The following is a 19,503-nucleotide window of genomic DNA, read 5'->3' on the forward strand; positions in this document are numbered from 1 at the left end:
TTATGAATGTAATATTGCAGTTAATATAGTAATATCAGTTACAATATAGAATTAACATCTATCAGTATGTGTTGCGATACACAGAATTAGTATGTGTTCCTGTGTGAGACTATGTAATACACTATGACAATTAACATAATTGGATCATCATGTAGAATTACGTCACTTATCTGTTACTATATGCTACTATGTAATACACTATTATTTTAGTAGAGGTGGAGCTTCACCATGTTGGCCAGGCTGGTCTCCAACTCCTGACCTCAGGTGATCCACCTGCGTTGGCCTCCCAAAGTGTTGAGATTACAGGTGTGAGCCACCGCGCCCGGCCATAATACACTATTATAATTAATACACTCCGTCATTTAGGATAGAGAAGTCATGTAGCTTATCCATTACTATATGTTATATAATGTATGACTCCAATTAATATATGAGTCACAATGTATAAAATTAACGCAGCTATTACTATATGTTGTAACTTGCTGTTACAAAGAATGTAATACTATCATTTAGGATATAGAGTAAATGTAGCTCCCCTGTTGATGTGTGTTACCATACAATACGCCATGGCACTTAATAATAAGAGATACATTAGAGGGCCGGGCGCGGTGGCTCACACCTGTAATCCCAGCACTTTGTGAGGCCGAGGCGGGCAGATCACGAGGTCAGGAGATCAAGACCATCCTGGCTAACACGGTGAAACCCCGTCTCTACTAAAAACACACATACAAAAATTGGCTGGGCCTGGTGGCGGGTGCCTGTAGGTAGTGGCAGGTGCCTGTAGTCCCAGCTACTCGGGAGGCTGAGGCAGGAGAATGGCGGGAACCTGGGAGGCGGAGCTTGTAGTGAGCTGAGATGGCGCCACTGCCCTCCAGCCTGGGTGACAGAGCGAGACTCTGTCTCCAAAGGAAGGAAGGAGGGAAGGAGGGAAGGAAGGAAGGAAGAAAGGAAGGAAGGAGGGAGGGAGGGAGGGATGGAGGGAAGGAAGGAAGGAAGGAAGGAAGGAAGGAAGGAAGGAAGGAGGGAGGGAGGGAGGGAAGGAAGGAAGGAAGAAAGACATTAAAGAAAGGAAGGAAGGGAAGGAAGGAAGAAAGACATTAAAGGAAGGAAGGAAGGGAAGAAAGACATTAAAGGAAGGAAGGAAGGAGGGGAGGAAGATATTAAAGGAAGGAAGGAAGGGAAGGAAGACATTAAAGGAAGGAAGGAAGGAAGGAGGGGAGGAAGACATTAAAGGAAGGAAGGAAGGGAAGGAAGACATTAAAGGAAGGAAGGAAGGAAGGAGGGGAGGAAGACATTAAAGGAAGGAAGGAAGGGAAGGAAGACATTAAAGGAAGGAAGGAAGGAAGGAGGGGAGGAAGACATTAAAGGAAGGAAGGAAGGGAAGAAAGACATTAAAGGAAGGAGGGGAGGAAGACATTAAAGGAAGGAAGGAAGGAGGGGAGGAAGACATTAAAGGAAGGAAGGAAGGGAAGGAAGACATTAAAGGAAGGAAAGAAAGAAGGGAAGGAAGACATTAAAGGAAGGAAGGAAGGATGGAAGGAAGAAAGGAAGGAAGGAAGAAAGACATTAAAGGAAGGAAGGAGAAAGACATTAAAGGAAGGAAGGATGGAAGGAAGGAAGGAAGACATTAAAGGAAGGAAGGAAGGAAGGAGGGAAGGAAGGAAGGAGAGAGAAAAGGAAAGGAAGAAAGCCATTAGAGGGAATGCTGTTGTGAGTAGTGCTATGAAGACAGGAATATTGATTGTGGCTTTTGGCAGTGCAGAGCTTAGGGAGGCCAGGGCTGGGGGCGACGAAGGTCAAAGCTGCACTCAGATGTCCTGTGACTGCCGGCTGCTCTGCGGCTGAATTTCCAACCTGGATTTGTTTTATCACCCTAAGTACCTTTTTCTTTTTCTTTCTTGCCTTTTTTGTTGTTGTTGTTGGGGACGGAGTCTCGCTCTGTCACCCAGGCTGGAGTGCAGCGGTGCGATCTCGGCTCACTGCAACCTCCACTTCCTGGGTTCCAGAGATTCTTCTGCCTCAGGCTCTGAGTAGCTGAGATTACAGGTGCCCGACTGATAAATTTGTATTTTTCTTAGAGACGGGGTTTCACCGTGTTGGCCAGGCTGGTCTCGAACTCCTGACCTCAGGCGATGCACCCGCCTCAGCCTCCCAAAGTGCTGGGATGACAGGCGTGAGCCACCGCGCCCGGCCCTAAGTACCTTTTTCTGAAATTACATCGAACAGGTCAAAAGTCTTTTGGCCTTAATTCTGGGCAACTTGGGGCCCCTGGATCAACCTCAAGTAGAACCTGGAAGAACAAAAACTTACGCAACAGGCATCGTGTTTCCCGTGGTGCCCGTGAGACGCTCTGTGAGTGCCGGACCCCTGATCCTGCAGCCCCTGGGGCCCCGGCCTCACCCACGTTCCAGTCCCTACAGGGGGACCAGCTGGGACACCCACTCGTGTCCTTGCTCATGACTTGGAGCGTCCCCAGCCTGAACTTCCAAAGTGGGCCTGGCTTTGCACCCTGTGCTGCTGTTTCACGCCCGTACCAACGGGGTGGACACTCCTCTGTGAGACCCACGGCATGTCACCACTAAACCGGAATCTTGCTTTCTTGCAGAAGGACCTGCGGACGCCCGACGTGGTCATCGGGGCCGACACGATCGTGGTGAGTGAGGCCAGGGTCCCTCCTTTCTAACGTCCGACTTGGTTTTCACGTGCTGGGTGACTCTGCCTGTTCCGGACGTTCCGGGTTCCCTTGAAGACAGCAGTCCTTTGCCAGGGGCCAGCAGCGCCTCCTGGGTATGAGCACCCTGGCCTGTGGAGGAAAGGGGTGGACTCGCTTCCGGAAACTTCCATCACAAACCGCCACCAGATAAGGGGCCTAAAGGCACAGGAAGGGGCCGGGCGCCGTCGCTCGCCCCTGTCATCCCAGCACTTTGGGAGGCCGAGGCGGGCGGATCACCTGACGTCAGGACTTCGAGATCAGCCTGGCCAACATGGTAAAGCCCCATCTCTACCAAAAACACAAAAATGATCACGCCTGTCATCCCAGCACTTTGGGAGGCCGAGACGGGCGGATCACGAGGTCAGGAGATGGAGACCATCCTGGCTAACACGGTGAGACCCCGTCTCTACTAAAAAAATAGAAAAAAAAATTAACCAGGCTTGGTGGCGGGCGCCTGTGGTCCCAGCCGCTCGGGAGGCTGAGGCAGGAGAATCACTTCAATCCGGGAGGCGGGGGGTGCAGTGAGCCGAGATCACGCCACTGCTCTGCAGCCTGTGTGACAAGAGCAAGACTCCGCCAAAAAAAAAAACAAAAAGGCACAGGAAGGTACACAGTTCTGGAGGCCAGAAGCCACAAATCAAGGTGTCTGTAGGATTCGTTCCTTCCAGACGTACTGAGGAGACGTTGGTCTTGGTCCGTCTCCAGCTCCTCGTGGCTGCCGGCAGCTCCTTGTATCCTTTGGCTCATGGGTCCCGTGGTTCCTATCGGTGCCTCCATCTCCATGTGGCCTTCTCCCCTCTGGGTGTCAGTGTCCATATTTTCCTCTTCTTTTTCTGGTTTTGAGACGGAGTCTCACTGTGTCACCCAGGCTGGAGCACAGTGGCATGATCTCAGCTCACTGCAAGCTCCGCCTCCCGGGTTCAAGCGATTCTCCTGCCTCAGCCTCCCGAGTAGCTGGGACTACAGGCACCTGCCACCTCGCCCGGCTAATTTTTGTATATTTAGTAGAGACGGGGTTTCACCACGTTGGCCAGGCTGGTCTCGAACTCCTGAGCTCAGGTGATCCACCCGCCTCGGCCTCCCAGAGTGCTGGGATTATAGGCATGAGCCACCGTGCCCGGCCGACATTTTCCTCTTCTTATGACGACACCTCTCATAAAGTGCCCGCCCTAATCCTGTCCAACCGCATCTTAATTACATCGGCAAAGACCCATTCCTCTTTTTTTTTTTTTTTGAGACAGAATCTCACTCTGTCCCCCAGGCTGGAGTGCAGTGGCCGGGTCTCAGCTCACTGCAAGCTCCGCCTCCCGGGTTTACGCCATTCTCCTGCCTCAGCCTCCCGAGTAGCTGGGACTACAGGCGCCCGCCACCTCGCCCGGCTAGTTTTTTGTATTTTTTAGTAGAGACGGGGTTTCACCGTGTTAGCCAGGATGGTCTCGATCTCCTGACCTCGTGATCCGCCCGTCTCGGCCTCCCAAAGTGCTGGGACTACAGGCTTGAGCCACCGCACCCGGCCTTTTTTTTTTTTTTTTGAGACAGAATCTCACTCTGTCCCCCAGGCTGGAGTGCAGTGGTGTGATCTCGGCTCACTGCAACCTCTGCTTCCCGGGTTCAAGCGATTCTCCTGGCTCAGCCTCCTGAGTATCTGGGATTACAGGCGCCCGCCACCACGCCCAGCTCATTTTTGTATTTTTAGTAGAGACGGGTTTCATCATGACCAGGCTGGTCTCAAACTCCTGACCTCAAGTGATCCGCCTGCCTGGGACTCTCAAAGTGCTGGGATGACAGGCGTGAGCCACCGCGCCCGGCTGAAACTTTCCCCTTTTTATAACACCACCACCCATAAAGTGTCCACCCTAATCCTTTCCAACCGCATCTTAATGACATCGGCAAAGACCCATTTTTTTTTTTTGAGATAGAGTCTCACTCTGTTGCCCAGGCTGGAGTGCAGTGGTGGGATCTCGGCTCACTGCAACCTCCGTCTCCCGGGTTCAAGCAAATCTCCTGCCTCAGCCTCCCGAGTAGCTGAGACCACAGGCACCTGCCACCACACCCGGCTAATTTTTGTGTTTTTAGTAGAGACGGGGTTTCACCGTGTTAGCCAGGATGGTCTCAAACTCCTGCCTCGGCCTCCCAAAGTGCTGCGATTACAGCTGTGAGCCACCGCGCCCGGCCTATGTCTTTTGTTTCTAAGCCACCCAGTCTCTGGTATTCTGTGACAGCAGCCTGAAATGGACTGAGACATCTCATAAGAGGAGGAGATGAGGACACAGACACACACAGAGGGACGACCCTGTGAGGACACAGAGAGAAGACGGCGTCTCCAAGCCCAGGAGAGAGGCCTCAGGAGGAACCAGCCCTGCCCACACCTGGATCTCGCCCTTCCAGCCTCCACGACCGTGGGAGGATCAATTTCTGTAGTTTAAGCCACCCGGGTTAAAGGACTTTGCTATAGTGACCTGAGCAGACTAACACATCTGCTCTTAAGTATGTACCCAAAAGGATTCAAAACAGGTCTTCAACAAAAAACTTCTACATAAATGTTCACAGCAGCACCATTCACAACAGCTAAAAGCCAGGAACAGCCCACATGCCTTTCAGTGGATAAATGGATAATTACAACACGGTCCATCCACACACAGTGGAATACTATGCAGCCATGAACAGGAACGAGGCTGGCCGGGCGCGGTGTCTGACGCCTGTAATCCCAGCACTTTGGGAGGCCGAGGCGGGCGGATCACGAGGTCAGGAGATCAAGACCATCCTGGCTAACCCGGTGAAACCCCGTCTCTACCAAAAAATACTAAAAACTAGCCGGGCGAGGTGGCGGCGCCTGTAGTCTCAGCTACTCGGGAGGCTGAGGCAGGAGAATGGCGGGAACCCGGGAGGCGGAGCTTGCAGTGAGCTGAGATCCGGCCACTGCACTCCAGCCTGGGCGACAGAGTGAGACTCTGTCTCTAAAAAAAAAGAAAATTAGCTGGACGTAGTGGCGGGCACCTGTAATCCCAGCTACTTGGGAGGCTGAGGCAGGAGAATCACTTGAACCTGGGAGGCGGAGGTTGCAGTGAGCTGAGACTGCACCACTATACTCCAGCCTGGGCAAAAGAGTGAGACTCCATCTCAAAGGAAAGGAAAGGAAAGGAAAGGGGAAGGGAAGGGAAAGGAAGGGGAAGGGGAAGGGAAGGGGAAGGGAAGGGGAAGGGGAAGGGGAATGGGAAGGAAAGGGGAAGGGGAGGGGAGGGGAAGGGGAAGGGGAGGGGAGGGGAAGGAGAAGGGAAGGGAAGGGGAAGGGAAGGGGAAGGGAAGGGGAAGAGGAATGGGAAGGAAAGGGGAAGGGGAGGGGAGGGGAAGGGGAAGGGAAGGGAAGGGGAGGGGAAGGGAAGGGGAAGGGAAGGGAAGGGGAGGGAAGAGGAAGGGAAGGGGAAGGGGAAGGGAAGGGGAAGGGAAGGGGAAGGGAAGGGGAAGGGAAGGGGAAGAGGAAGGGAAGGGAAGGGGAAGGGGGGGGAAGGGAAGGGGGGGGGGAGGGGAGGGGAAGGGGAAGGGAAGGGGAGGGGAAGGGGGGGAAGGGAAGGGGAAGAGGAAGGGAAGGGAAGGGGAAGGGGAGGGGAAGGGGAAGGGGAAGGGAAGGGAAGGGGAGGGGGAGGGGAAGGGAAGGGGAAGAAGGGAAGGGAAGGGGAAGGGGAAGGGGAGGGGAAAGGGAAGGGAAGGGGAAGGGAAGGGGAAGGGGAAGGGAAGGGGAAGGGAAGGGGAAGGGGAAGGGAAGGGGAGGGGAGGGGAGGGGAAAGGGAAGGGAAGGGAAGGGGAAGGGGAGGGGAAAGGGAAGGGAAGGGGAAGGGAAGGGGAAGGGGAAGGGGAAGGGAAGGGGAAGGGAAGGGGAAGGGGAAGGGAAGGGGAGGGGGAGGGGAGGGGAAAGGGAAGGGAAGGGGGAGGGGAAGGGAAGGGGAAGCGGAGGGGAGGGGAGGGGAAGGGGAAGGGAAGGGGAAGGGAAGGGGAAGAGGAAGGGAAGGGAAGGGGAAGAGGAGGGGAAGGGAAGGGGAGGGGAGGGGAAGGGAAGGGAAGGGAAGGGAAAGGAAAGGAAAGGAAAGGAACAAGGAACATGAATGAAGCTTGAGGACATCACGCCTGGTGACGGAAAGCAGGCACAGAGGACCGCAGCTTGCAGGATTCCATCACTACGCCGTGTCCACAACGGGCAAACGCACAGTGAAAGAAAGAGGATCTGGGGAGGGGCACTGGGGCGGGACAGCTTCCTGGGGCCAGGGTCTCCTTCTGGGGTGAAGAGAACATTCTGGAACCAGGCAGGTCGCGGTAAGGCAACGTGGTCCGTTCAGGTAGTTGTATGATACGGTGACTCTCGGGCCGTGTCCACTTCATTTCCGTAAAACGAGTGAGTTCTGCCAATGGCCCCGTGGGGCTTGCGTGGGCCTGACTCAGGTGGCGGGGACCCACTCCCCGCGTTCCCTTCCTCTCGCAGACGGTCGGGGGGCTGATTCTGGAGAAGCCGGTGGACAAGCAGGACGCCTACAGGATGCTGTCCCGGTGAGCACCGTGCTGGCCTCGGAGCTGTCTCAGGTTCTGGGCCAGAGTAGCCGGCATATCCGGCCGGGTGTCCTGGGGAGCAGGGTGGATGTGTCAGCTCTGCCGTCGGAGCTGTGCTGTCTGTGCTCCTCTGTGTGCGCTGTGTGTGTGAGCTGTGTGTGTGAGCTGTGTGTGTGAGCTGTGTGTGTGAGCCGTGTGTGTGAGCCGTGTGTGTGCGCTGTGTGTGTGAGCTGTGCTGTGTGAGCTGTGTGTGTGAGCTGTGTGTGTGAGCTGTGTGTGTGAGCCGTGTGTGTGAGCTGTGTGTGTGAGCCGTGTGTGTGAGCCGTGTGTGTGCGCTGTGTGTGTGAGCTGTGCTGTGTGAGCTGTGTGTGTGAGCCGTGTGTGTGAGCCGTGCTGTGTGAGCTGTGTGTGTGAGCTGTGTTGTGTGAGCTGTGTGTGTGAGCTGTGTGTGTGAGCTGTGTGTGTGAGCCGTGTGTGTGTGAGCTGTGTGTGTGAGCCGTGCTGTGTGAGCCGTGCTGTGTGAGCTGTGCTGTGTGAGCTGTGTGTGTGAGCTGTGTGTGTGAGCTGTGTGTGTGAGCCGTGTGTGTGAGCTGTGCTGTGTGAGCCGTGCTGTGTGAGCTGTGTGTGTGAGCTGTGCTGTGTGAGCTGTGCTGTGTGAGCTGTGTGTGTGAGCTGTGTGTGTGAGCCGTGTGTGTGAGCCGTGTGTGTGTGAGCTGTGTGTGTGAGCTGTGTGTGTGAGCCGTGTGTGTGTGAGCTGTGCTGTGTGAGCCGTGTGTGTGAGCTGTGTGTGTGAGCTGTGTGTGTGAGCTGTGTGTGTGAGCTGTGTGTGTGAGCCGTGTGTGTGAGCCGTGTGTGTGCGCTGTGTGTGTGAGCTGTGCTGTGTGAGCTGTGTGTGTGAGCTGTGTGTGAGCCGTGCTGTGTGAGCCATGCTGTGTGAGCTGTGCTGTGTGAGCTGTGTGTGTGAGCTGTGTGTGTGAGCTGTGTGTGTGTGAGCCGTGTGTGTGAGCTGTGCTGTGTGAGCCGTGCTGTGTGAGCTGTGTGTGTGAGCCGTGCTGTGTGAGCCGTGCTGTGTGAGCTGTGTTGTGTGAGCTGTGTGTGTGAGCCGTGCTGTGTGAGCCGTGTGTGTGAGCTGTGTGTGTGAGCTGTGTGTGTGAGCCGTGTGTGTGAGCTGTGCTGTGTGAGCCGTGCTGTGTGAGCTGTGTGTGTGAGCTGTGTGTGTGAGCTGTGTGTGTGAGCCGTGTGTGTGAGCTGTGCTGTGTGAGCCGTGCTGTGTGAGCTGTGTGTGTGAGCTGTGCTGTGTGAGCCGTGCTGTGTGAGCTGTGTTGTGTGAGTGTGTGTGTGTGTGAGCCGTGCTGTGTGAGCCGTGTGTGTGAGCTGTGTGTGTGAGCTGTGTGTGTGAGCCGTGTGTGTGAGCTGTGCTGTGTGAGCCGTGCTGTGTGAGCTGTGTGTGTGAGCTGTGTGTGTGAGCTGTGTGTGTGAGCTGTGTGTGTGAGCTGTGTTGTGTGAGCTGTGTGTGTGAGCTGTGCTGTGTGAGCTGTGCTGTGTGAGCTGTGTGTGTGAGCTGTGTGTGTGAGCTGTGTGTGTGAGCCGTGCTGTGTGAGCCGTGCTGTGTGAGCCATGCTGTGTGAGCTGTGTGTGTGAGCTGTGTGTGTGAGCTGTGTGTGTGAGCCGTGTGTGTGAGCTGTGCTGTGTGAGCCGTGCTGTGTGAGCTGTGTGTGTGAGCTGTGCTGTGTGAGCCGTGTGTGTGAGCTGTGTTGTGTGAGCTGTGTGTGTGAGCCGTGCTGTGTGAGCCGTGTGTGTGAGCTGTGTGTGTGAGCTGTGTGTGTGCGCTGTGTGTGTGAGCTGTGCTGTGTGAGCTGTGTGTGTGAGCCGTGTGTGTGAGCTGTGTGTGTGAGCTGTGTGTGTGTGAGCTGTGTGTGTGAGCTGTGCTGTGTGAGCCGTGCTGTGTGAGCTGTGTGTGTGAGCTGTGTGTGTGTGAGCTGTGTGTGTGAGCCGTGTGTGTGAGCTGTGCTGTGTGAGCCGTGCTGTGTGAGCTGTGTGTGTGAGCTGTGTGTGTGAGCTGTGTGTGTGAGCCGTGTGTGTGAGCCGTGCTGTGTGAGCTGTGTGTGTGAGCTGTGTGTGTGTGAGCTGTGTGTGTGAGCCGCGTGTGTGTGAGCTGTGTGTGTGAGCCGTGTGTGTGAGCTGTGCTGTGTGAGCCGTGCTGTGTGAGCTGTGTGTGTGAGCTGTGCTGTGTGAGCCGTGCTGTGTGAGCTGTGTTGTGTGAGCTGTGTGTGTGAGCTGTGCTGTGTGAGCCGTGTGTGTGAGCTGTGTGTGTGAGCTGTGTTGTGTGAGCTGTGCTGTGTGAGCTGTGTTGTGTGAGCTGTGCTGTGTGAGCTGTGTGTGTGAGCCGTGCTGTGTGAGCCGTGCTGTGTGAGCTGTGCTGTGTGAGCTGTGTGTGTGAGCTGTGTTGTGTGAGCTGTGTTGTGTGAGCTGTGTGTGTGAGCTGTGTGTGTGAGGTGTGCTGTGTGAGCCGTGTGTGTGAGCTGTGCTGTGTGAGCCGTGCTGTGTGAGCTGTGTGTGTGAGCTGTGCTGTGTGAGCCGTGCTGTGTGAGCTGTGTTGTGTGAGCTGTGTGTGTGAGCTGTGTGTGTGAGCCGTGCTGTGTGAGCTGTGTGTGTGAGCTGTGTTGTGTGAGCCGTGCTGTGTGAGCCGTGTTGTGTGAGCTGTGCTGTGTGTGTGAGAGCTGTGTGTGTGAGCTGTGTGTGTGAGCTGTGTGTGTGAGCTGTGTTGTGTGAGCTGTGTGTGTGAGCTGTGTGTGTGAGCCGTGTGTGTGAGCCGTGCTGTGTGAGCCATGCTGTGTGAGCTGTGCTGTGTGAGCTGTGTGTGTGAGCTGTGTGTGTGAGCCGTGTGTGTGTGAGCCGTGCTGTGTGAGCCATGCTGTGTGAGCTGTGTGTGTGAGCTGTGTGTGTGAGCTGTGTGTGTGAGCCGTGTGTGTGAGCTGTGCTGTGTGAGCCGTGCTGTGTGAGCTGTGTGTGTGAGCTGTGCTGTGTGAGCCGTGCTGTGTGAGCTGTGTTGTGTGAGCTGTGTGTGTGTGTGAGCCGTGCTGTGTGAGCCGTGTGTGTGAGCTGTGTGTGTGAGCTGTGTGTGTGAGCCGTGTGTGTGAGCCGTGCTGTGTGAGCCGTGCTGTGTGAGCTGTGTGTGTGAGCTGTGTGTGTGAGCTGTGTGTGTGAGCTGTGTGTGTGAGCTGTGCTGTGTGAGCCATGCTGTGTGAGCTGTGTGTGTGAGCTGTGTGTGTGAGCTGTGTGTGTGAGCCGTGTGTGTGAGCTGTGCTGTGTGAGCCGTGCTGTGTGAGCTGTGTGTGTGAGCTGTGCTGTGTGAGCCGTGCTGTGTGAGCCGTGTTGTGTGAGCTGTGTGTGTGAGCTGTGTGTGTGAGCTGTGCTGTGTGAGCTGTGTGTGTGAGCTGTGTGTGTGAGCTGTGTTGTGTGAGCTGTGTGTGTGCGCTGTGTGTGTGCGCTGTGTGTGTGAGCTGTGTTGTGTGAGCTGTGTGAGGTGTGCTGTGTGAGCTGTGTGTGTGAGGTGTGCTGTGTGCGCCGTGCTGTGTGAGCCGTGTGTGTGAGCTGTGTGTGTGAGCTGTGTGTGTGAGCTGTGCTGTGTGAGCCGTGTGTGTGAGCTGTGTTGTGTGAGCTGTGCTGTGTGAGCTGTGTGTGTGAGCCGTGCTGTGTGAGCCGTGCTGTGTGAGCTGTGCTGTGTGAGCTGTGTGTGTGAGCTGTGTGTGTGAGCTGTGTGTGTGAGCTGTGTTGTGTGAGCTGTGTGTGTGAGCTGTGTTGTGTGAGCTGTGTGTGTGAGCTGTGTGTGTGAGGTGTGCTGTGTGAGCCGTGTGTGTGAGCTGTGTTGTGTGAGCTGTGTGTGTGAGCTGTGTGTGTGAGCTGTGCTGTGTGAGCCGTGTGTGTGAGCCGTGTGTGTGAGCTGTGCTGTGTGAGCTGTGTGTGTGAGCTGTGCTGTGTGAGCTGTGTGTGTGAGCTGTGTGTGTGAGCTGTGTTGTGTGAGCTGTGCTGTGTGAGCTGTGTGTGTGAGCTGTGTTGTCTGAGCTGTGCTGTGTGAGCTGTGTGTGAGCTGTGTGTGTGAGCTGTGTGTGTGAGCTGTGCTGTGTGAGCTGTGTTGTGTGAGCTGTGCTGTGTGAGCGTGTGTGTGAGCTGTGTTGTCTGAGCTGTGCTGTGTGAGCTGTGTGTGAGCTGTGTGTGTGAGCTGTGTTGTGTGAGCTGTGTTGTGTGAGCTGTGCTGTCTGAGCTCTGCTTTCTGAGCTGTGTGTGAACTGTGCTGTGTGAGCTGTGCTGTGTGAGCTGTGTTGTGTGAGCTGTGCTGTCTGAGCTCTGCTTTCTGAGCTGTGTGTGAGCTGTGCTCTCTGAGCTGTGCAGGGAGCAGGCACCATCCCTCCATGCTCACCCTTGTCTGGGATTCTGCAGCACCGATCCCAGAGTGTCTCACGCCCACTGCAGACTGTTGGGGCCATGAGAAGTTGGCAGTGCCCTGTCCTTCCCACTGGGCGTCCTGGACCTGAGCCCACAGCCTGGCATCTCACTCCCATCCCAGGACATGGGAGAGACGCGCCCCTCCCTGCCCGCCATAGGCCCAGCTGAGGGCTGCCCGGCCTGGGGCCTCCCGTCAGGGCCACGGCTCGTGGGATTTGTGATGCCTTCCTTGGCCTCTCCGTAAAGGTTTCCCTGGAGACCACACGGCAGGACCATCGGGAAGCAGAGACTGGGGACGGAGCCAGGACCAAGGACACCTCGCTGGCTCCCTGGTTTGAGACTCGCTTTGTAGCTCCCACGGTTCACAGCACGGTCACCGGTTGTGTCTTGCAGGTTGAGTGGGAAAGAGCACAGCGTGTTCACAGGCGTCGCCATTGTCCACTGCTCCAGCAACGGTAACCGTGGCCCGGGGATCGGGGTCCCCCCCAGAGGCCTAGAGAAGAACCCGGGACATTCTCAGGACCCTGGGCTGGAGGGAGGGGGACGGTTACCCACCCCCACCCCCAGAGGGGTTTGTGCTTATGGCCTGCCTGGGAAAGTTGTCAGCCGATTTGGAAGTGTGCAGGAGAAAGGAAAACGTGTGCTTTGTCTCTCTTTCTTTTTTTTTTTTTGAGACAGAGTCTCGCTCTGTTGCCCACAGGCTGGACTGCAGTGGTACAATCTCAGCTCACTGCAACCTCTGCCTCCCAGGTTCAAGCGATTCTTCTGCCTCAGTAGCTGGGATTACAGGCGCCCATCACCACGGCCAGCTAATTTTTGTATTTTTAGTAGAGACGGGGTTTCACCATGTTGGCCAGGCTGGTCTCGAACTCCTGGCCTCAGGTGATCCACCTGCCTCAGCCTCCCAAAGGGCTGGGATTACAGGCCTGAGCCACCACGCCCGGCCCCTTTCTCTCTTTTCTTGTCTGAGACGCACCCCTTTCCCCCATGAACCATCCACATCTGAACTGTGCGCTACACTCAAGTCCACACCTCCACAGCCTTTCCACTGTCAGGGCACGGAGGTGACAAGCCGGCGTCCAGGCTCACCCCCAGGGCTCTGTCCTTGCAGACCGTCAGCTGCACACCAGGGTCTCGGAATTCTACGAGGAAACGACGGTGAAGTTCTCGGAGCTGTCTGAGGAGCTGCTCTGGGAATACATCCACAGCGGGGAGCCCATGTGAGTCTCGGGGGCGGGGGGAGGACGGGGGACACATGTGGAAGCCTCTGGCCACCCTCACACACGGGGTCCCACTCGGCCTTTGGGAAAGAAGGAGGCCCCTGTTCCTGAGGCCGTGTGGCAGAGGGAGAGCCGCCCGGCTGGGAAGCACAATTATCCCTGGGCACACCTGTACTTTTCTGAGCCACCCGCTGTTCGCTGGGGGCTCGTCCAGGCACCTGCTCAGGTTGGGTCATTTGCTCCAGGGGCTCACAGAACTCAGGACAGCACTTTTCCTTCCCAGTTCCTTCTTCACGACCACACTGAGCCATGGAGGCTCAGAGAACCAGACTCCCAGGACAGAGAGGGGCCGGGTGGGAGCCAAGGGCTGCGGTGGGGACGGGGGAGGCCCTGGGCAGGGGTAGAGAAGTTCATGCCGTGGGAGGAGGAGACCCCAGAGGTCTATGCCCAGCATGCTGGCTACAACTAACACTGAGAAACGGTGTGATCCAAAATCACCCTAAGAGGTGATTCTAACGGTCGTCCCTGCCAAAGAATGGTGAGCGTGGGAGGTCTGCCGGCACCCGTCGGCTTCACTCATCATCCACCATCTGCGTCTATATGGGCTAAACTCATCTACATCACACATCGTGTCTACATAATGATACATTATATAACGTAACGTGATAGAATTATATTTACAATTATATATAATTTATGTATTACACATATATTAATTATACATAATTATACGTTATGCAAATAGTTTATATATTATATATTTCTAATCTATTCTATTATATTATACTGTAATATGTACATATAATATATTTTATTATAGAGTATAAATCATAATTTCGATTGATATTTAATGGTTAATTTTTAATGATTAATTTTAATTAATATTAAGTAATGATTGTCATAATTAATATTAATGTAATGTAGTTATACACCATTATAATTATAATAGATATTGTTACAATACGTTATATTATAGATTATATAACACTTAAAATAGTTTATATAATAGGGACTGTTATATATAGTTATATATAATCGATTATATATTATAATAAAATATAATTATATATATTTATGTAATATAGAATTATATATATGAATCTATGATATGATGGATAATATATATGTATTAAATATGAATAGATGTAACTATACATATTAATATATATTAATTACATAATACTATATATTAATTAGGCCAGGCACGGTGGCTCAAGCCTGTAATCCCAGCACTTTGGGAGGCCGAGACGGGTGGATCACTAGGTCAGGAGATCGAGACCATCCTGGCTAACACGGTGAAACCCCGTCTCTACTAAAAAATACAAAAAACTAGCTGCGCGAGGTGGCGGGCGCCTGTAGTCCCAGCTACTCGGGAGGCTGAGACAGGAGAATGGCCCGAACCCGGGAGGCGGAGCTTGCAGTGAGCTGAGATCCGGCCACTACACTCCAGCCTGGGCGACAGAGCGAGACTCCGTCTCAAAAAAAAAAAAAAAAAAATACTATTATATATTAATTATGTGTGATTATATGCATATAAATTATATATTAAATATATGTAATTATACATATTAATTATATATGATACAATATTATAATATATAAATATTATATATAGTATACATAATATATAATTATATATAATATAATATATGATTATATTAAAAATAATTATATTAAATATATTTTTATATTATAAAAGTATATAAAATATTTATATATTTATGTATATAAATACATTTGTATAAAATATGTTTATATATATATAAATAATTTTATCTATTTTTTTGAGACAGGGTCTCACTGTCACCTGGGCTGCAGTGCAGTGGCAAAGTCATAGCCCCTGCAGCCTCAACCTCTCCAGTCAAAATGATCCTCTCACCTCAGCCCCCCTAGTGGCTGGGTCTACAGATGGATACCACCACGCCTGGCTAATTTTTTAAAATTTTTTGTAGCAGGCCAGGCGCAGTGGCTCAAGCCTGTAATCCCAGCACTTTGGGAGGCCGAGACGGGCGGATCACGAGGTCAGGAAATCGAGATCATCCTGGCTAACACGGTGAAACCCCGTCTCTACTAAAAAATACAAAAAACTAGCCGGGCGAGGTGGTGGGCGCCTGTAGTCCCAGCTACTCGGGAGGCTGAGGCAGGAGAATGGCGGGAACCCGGGAGGCGGAGCTTGCAGTGAGCCGAGATCGCGCCACTGCACTCCAGCCTGGGTGACAGAGCCAGACTCCGTCTCAAAAAAAAAAAAAAAATTTTTTGTAGCAATGGGGTCTCACTATGTTGCCCAGGCTGGTCTTGAACTCCTGGGCTCAAGCAATCCTCCCACCACAGCCTCGTGAGTAGCTAGGACCACAGGCACACGCACCAACGCACAGGCCCGATTTTGTTTTTGGTTTTTGTCGAGATGGAGTCTGCGTAACGTATACGTATCTTAACCTAGAGGATGCTACGTCAACTGAAATAAGCCAGACAGAGAAAGATACCACAGGATCTCACTTATATGGAATATAAAACAGTTGCACTTAGTCAAAGAATACAAGATATAAGTCAGGGCCAGGTGCGGTGGCTCACGCCTGTCATCCCAGCACTTTCGGAGGCCGAGGCGGGTGGATCACTTGAGGTCAGGAGTTTGAGACCAGCCTGGCCAACATGGCGAAACCCCATCTCTACAAAAAATACAAAAATTACCCGGGCGTGGTGGCGGGCGCCTGTAATCCTAGCTACTCTGGAGGCTGAGACAGGAGAATCGCTTGAACCCGGGAGGCGGAGGTTGCTGTGAGCCGAGATCACACCACTGCACTCCAGCCTGGGCGACAGAGCGAGACTCCGTCTTTAAAAAAAAAAAAAAATTAAGTGAGACGGGAGGAAGAATTTCAAGGCTTTTTCCAGCCTGGTGACTGTGGCTTTCAGTAACACTGTCTTACTGGAAAATTGCCAGCACACTAGATCTCAAGTCTTCTCCCCACACACACAAAATAAGTACATGAGGTGCTGGATAGGATAATTGGCTTGATTTAATGATGTTACATGTATACGTATGTCAAAATATCCCATTTAACACATGAAATTTTTTTTTTTTTTTTTTTTTTTTTTGAGACAGAGTCTTGCTGTGTCAGCCAGGCTGGAGTGCAATGGCACGATCTTGGCTCACTGCAACCCCTGCCTTCCAGTTTCAAACGATTCTCCTGCCTCAGCCTCCCGAGTAGCTGGGACTACAGGCACCTGCCACCACGCCTGGCTAATTTTTGTTTTTTTTTTTTTTTTGAGACGGAGTCTGGCTCTGCCGCCCGGGCTGGAGTGCAGTGGCCGGATCTCAGCTCACTGCAAGCTCCGCCTCCCGGGTTCACGCCATTCTCCTGCCTCAGCCTCCTGAGTAGCTGGGACTACAGGCGCCCGCCACCTCGCCCGGCTAGTTTTTTGTATTTTTTAGTAGAGACGGGGTTTCACTGTGTTAGTAATTTTTGTATTTTCAGTAGACGGGGTTTCACCATGTTGGCCAGGCTGGTCTCGAACTCCTGACCTCAGGCGATCCACCCGCCTCGGCCTCCCAAAGTGCCGGGATGACAGGCGTGAGCCACCGCGCCCGGCCTTGCCCTGAAATTTTTAGACCCGGAAGCTTTTCTCCCCGTCGTCACCTCTTAACCTTCCCCTGCCCACCCAGGGACAAAGCTGGCGGCTATGGGATCCAGGCCCTGGGCGGGATGCTGGTTGAGTCTGTGCACGGGGACTTTTTGAACGTCGTGGGCTTCCCGCTGAACCACTTCTGCAAGCAGCTGGTGGAGCTCTACTACCCACCCCGCCCGGAGGACCTGCGGCAGCCCGTCCAGCACGACTCCATCCCGGCCGTGGACACCTTCGAAGACCTCAGTGATGTGGAGGGGGGCGGCTCGGAGCCTGCTCAGAGGGAGACGGGCAGCCGCGACGAGAAGGCCGAGGTGGGAGCGGCCGGACAGGCCACGGCCGAGGCCGAGTGCCACAGGACTCGGGCGACCCTGCCCCCGTTCCCCACACGCCTCCTGGAACTGCTGGACGGCTTTAAACTATCAAAGGTACCTGTGTCTGTCTCCTCAGGTTGCTTTCACCGATAACCCCACACACTCGGCTTGAATCAACAGTCCTGGAGGCTGGCAGTCTGAGGTCAAGTTCTCTCAGGGCCACGCTTTGTCCGAACGTTCTAGGGGAGGCTCCTTCCTGCCTCTCCCAGCTCCTGGGGGCTCCAGGCATCCCTGGGCTTGTGGCCGCATCACTCCAGTCTCTGCCTCCGTCTCCACGTGGCCCCTCCCGCATCCTCTGTGTCTGTGTCCTCCTCTGCTCCTCCTCTCTCTTAGAAGAAGGCCTGTTGTTGGGTTCAGGGCCCTGATCCAGGATGATCTCATGTCAAGATCCTTAACTTGATTACATCTGCAAAGACCCTATTTCCAAATCAGGTCTCATTCCAGGTCCTGGACTTTAGGATGCGGACAGATCTTTCTGGGGGCCGCTGTTCCATCTGGTATAATTATATTCCGTTCCTTCTAGGGTTCTAGGGGAGGCTCCTTCCTGCCTTTCCCAGCTCCCGGGGGCTCCAGGCGTCCCTGGGCTTGTGGCCGCATCACTCCAGTCTCTGCCTCCGTCTCCACGTGGCCTTCTCCTCTGTGTCTGTGTCTCCTCTTCTGTCTCTTACAAGGACACCTGTCACCGGATTTTGAGGCCTCCCTAATCCACTGACTGCAACTCATCTGAAGTCCCCTAGCTTACTTGCATCTGCAAAGACTCTTTTTTTTTTTTGAGATGGAGTCTGGCTCTGTCGTCCAGGCTGGAGTGCGGTGGCGCCATCTCGGCTCACTGCAAGCTCCGCCTCCCGGGTTCCCGCCATTCTCCTGCCTCAGCCTCCTGAAGGGTTTCGCCATGTTGGCCAGGCTGATCTCGAACTCCTGACGTCAGCCGATCCATCCACCTCGGCCTCCTAAAGTGCTGGGATTACAGACGTGAGCCACCACGCCCAGCCTCAGGCCCCGTCTTTCAGCCGTTCTGCAGGTCTGGGCTCCCAGGGTCCCCTCACGGCGCACAGCAGACCGAGAAGGGATGCAGCCCTCCCAACACCAGGGGTCCCTTACAGGGCATCCTCTGGGAAGCAGAGGTGGGGATGTCAGGTGCAGGAGGGGCGCAGGTTTTGGGGAGACAGGGAGACCGGGCTGACACCTCCTGTCATTCATCATCACCAGGAGAGAGAACATGAGGTGAATAAGGAATAAAGGTAGTTACGGCACATTCCATCTCTGTCTCTAATTTACTGAGTGATGATTATTAAATCACCACCGGATGGATTATAAACAACAGACATGATTCTCCCACCGTCCTGGAGGCTGGAAGTCTGAGATCCAGGTGTGGGCAGGGCTGGTTCCTCCTGAGGCCTCTCTCCTGGGCTTGGAGACGCCGTCTTCTCCCTGTGTCCTCACAGGCTCGTCCCTCTGTGTGTGTCTGTGTCCTCATCTCTTCTTATAGGGACCCCAGTCCTATTGGATGAGGCTCCACCCAAATGACCTCATTTTACCTGAATCACTTCTTTCAAACCCTGCCTGTGCATACCGTCACATCCTGACCTGAGGGACTGGGGGTATTAGGGGTGCAACATACGGGTTTGGAACTCAGCCCATATCTGCAGCACGTTGATTTTTCTCCCACAGGCTGGTTTTTCTGCATGATGTTCATCGATGTGCTTTTACCTTGTGTACGCCTTGTTTTACAGCTGGAGACTTGATCCTCCAGATCCCCAGCGTTCTCTGTAAAAGGCGGCTCGGTGGCCCCGTCGAATACTTTCGACAACATTGGTCTGCGTCTTTTGGGTCTGCGGGAGTCAAAAGTACTCGGCAAGTGACTTCATGGGTCTCTCTGCACTTGTTTTTTAACAGGCCCTGCTCACTGCTTGCAAGCTGAAGGTGTTCGATTGGTTAAAACGTGAAGCACCCCAGAAGGCGCCAGATATTGCCAGCAAAGTGGACGCCTCTGCCTGTGGAACGGAGAAGCTTCTGGACGTCTGTGCTGCCATGGGGCTCCTGGAGAAGACACAGCAAGGTGACAGGACCCAGCGGGTTTTCCTCTGACGATCTTTACAGGTAGAAGTCACTGAGGGAAAGTGAGCTGGAGCCCGGGCAGAGCGAGGAAGGAGGGCCAGACCTTCTATCCCTCTGCCCTCGGGAACGCTGCTTTTCCGAGAACGGGGAGAAGCAGAGGGTGAATGAGAGAGGGGGAACAGTGGTGGCCGCGAGCACGCCGGAGAAGTGTGACGTCCTTATGGGCTCTAGTCTCAAAGGGGCTGTATCAGTCCATGTTCTCCTGAGAAACAGAACCCAGTAGGGTGCACACAGACATTAATTTACTTGCTGATTGATGTTTATGGACAGATAAGGTGGGTGGATGGGTAGACAGATACATAGATAGATGATAAATGCATAGATACCTTGATATAGATTGACGATACAGAGATGATAGATACATAGGTGATGGGAAGAATTGATAGATACATAAATGGATGGATGGATGGTAGGTGGATAGATGGATGGGAGGAAGGATGAATGGATGGATGGACAGATGGATCGATCAATG

The 19,503-nt window shown here is 53.6% G+C and overlaps 2 protein-coding genes and 1 long non-coding RNA gene across 5 annotated transcripts in view; 2 read left to right on the forward strand and 1 right to left on the reverse strand.

The window, feature by feature from the left end:
• The window catches only part of LOC126947136 (probable bifunctional dTTP/UTP pyrophosphatase/methyltransferase protein), a 49,463-nt gene that overhangs the window by 9,621 nt on the left and 20,339 nt on the right, over positions 1-19,503 (forward strand). The window contains exons 3-8 of one of the 2 annotated variants that reach the window (XM_050777756.1): positions 2,606-2,653; positions 7,188-7,252; positions 12,092-12,153; positions 12,810-12,918; positions 16,580-16,967; positions 18,810-18,972. In XM_050777756.1, coding sequence (XP_050633713.1) covers positions 2,606-2,653; positions 7,188-7,252; positions 12,092-12,153; positions 12,810-12,918; positions 16,580-16,967; positions 18,810-18,972 — 835 coding nt within the window. Of the gene's footprint in view, positions 1-2,605; positions 2,654-2,690; positions 3,106-7,187; positions 7,253-12,091; positions 12,154-12,809; positions 12,919-16,579; positions 16,968-18,809; positions 18,973-19,503 lie in introns of those variants that run through there. The other variant, XM_050777758.1, reaches the window with a different exon arrangement.
• Positions 6,225-19,503, forward strand: part of LOC126947143 (ADP/ATP translocase 3) — a 54,947-nt gene continuing 41,668 nt past the window's right edge. The window contains exon 1 of one of the 2 annotated variants that reach the window (XM_050777789.1): positions 6,225-6,234. The gene's annotated coding sequence lies outside the window, so the exon portion shown is untranslated. Of the gene's footprint in view, positions 6,235-18,940; positions 18,951-19,503 lie in introns of those variants that run through there. The other variant, XM_050777785.1, reaches the window with a different exon arrangement.
• The window catches only part of LOC126947149 (uncharacterized), a 21,473-nt gene continuing 19,208 nt past the window's right edge, over positions 17,239-19,503 (reverse strand). The window contains exon 4 of the long non-coding RNA XR_007722941.1: positions 17,239-17,589. This is a non-coding gene — a long non-coding RNA (uncharacterized LOC126947149). The remainder of the gene's footprint in view (positions 17,590-19,503) is intronic.

Source organism: Macaca thibetana, chromosome Y (assembly GCF_024542745.1).
Source record: "Macaca thibetana thibetana isolate TM-01 chromosome Y, ASM2454274v1, whole genome shotgun sequence".
NCBI lineage: Eukaryota > Metazoa > Chordata > Mammalia > Primates > Cercopithecidae > Macaca > Macaca thibetana.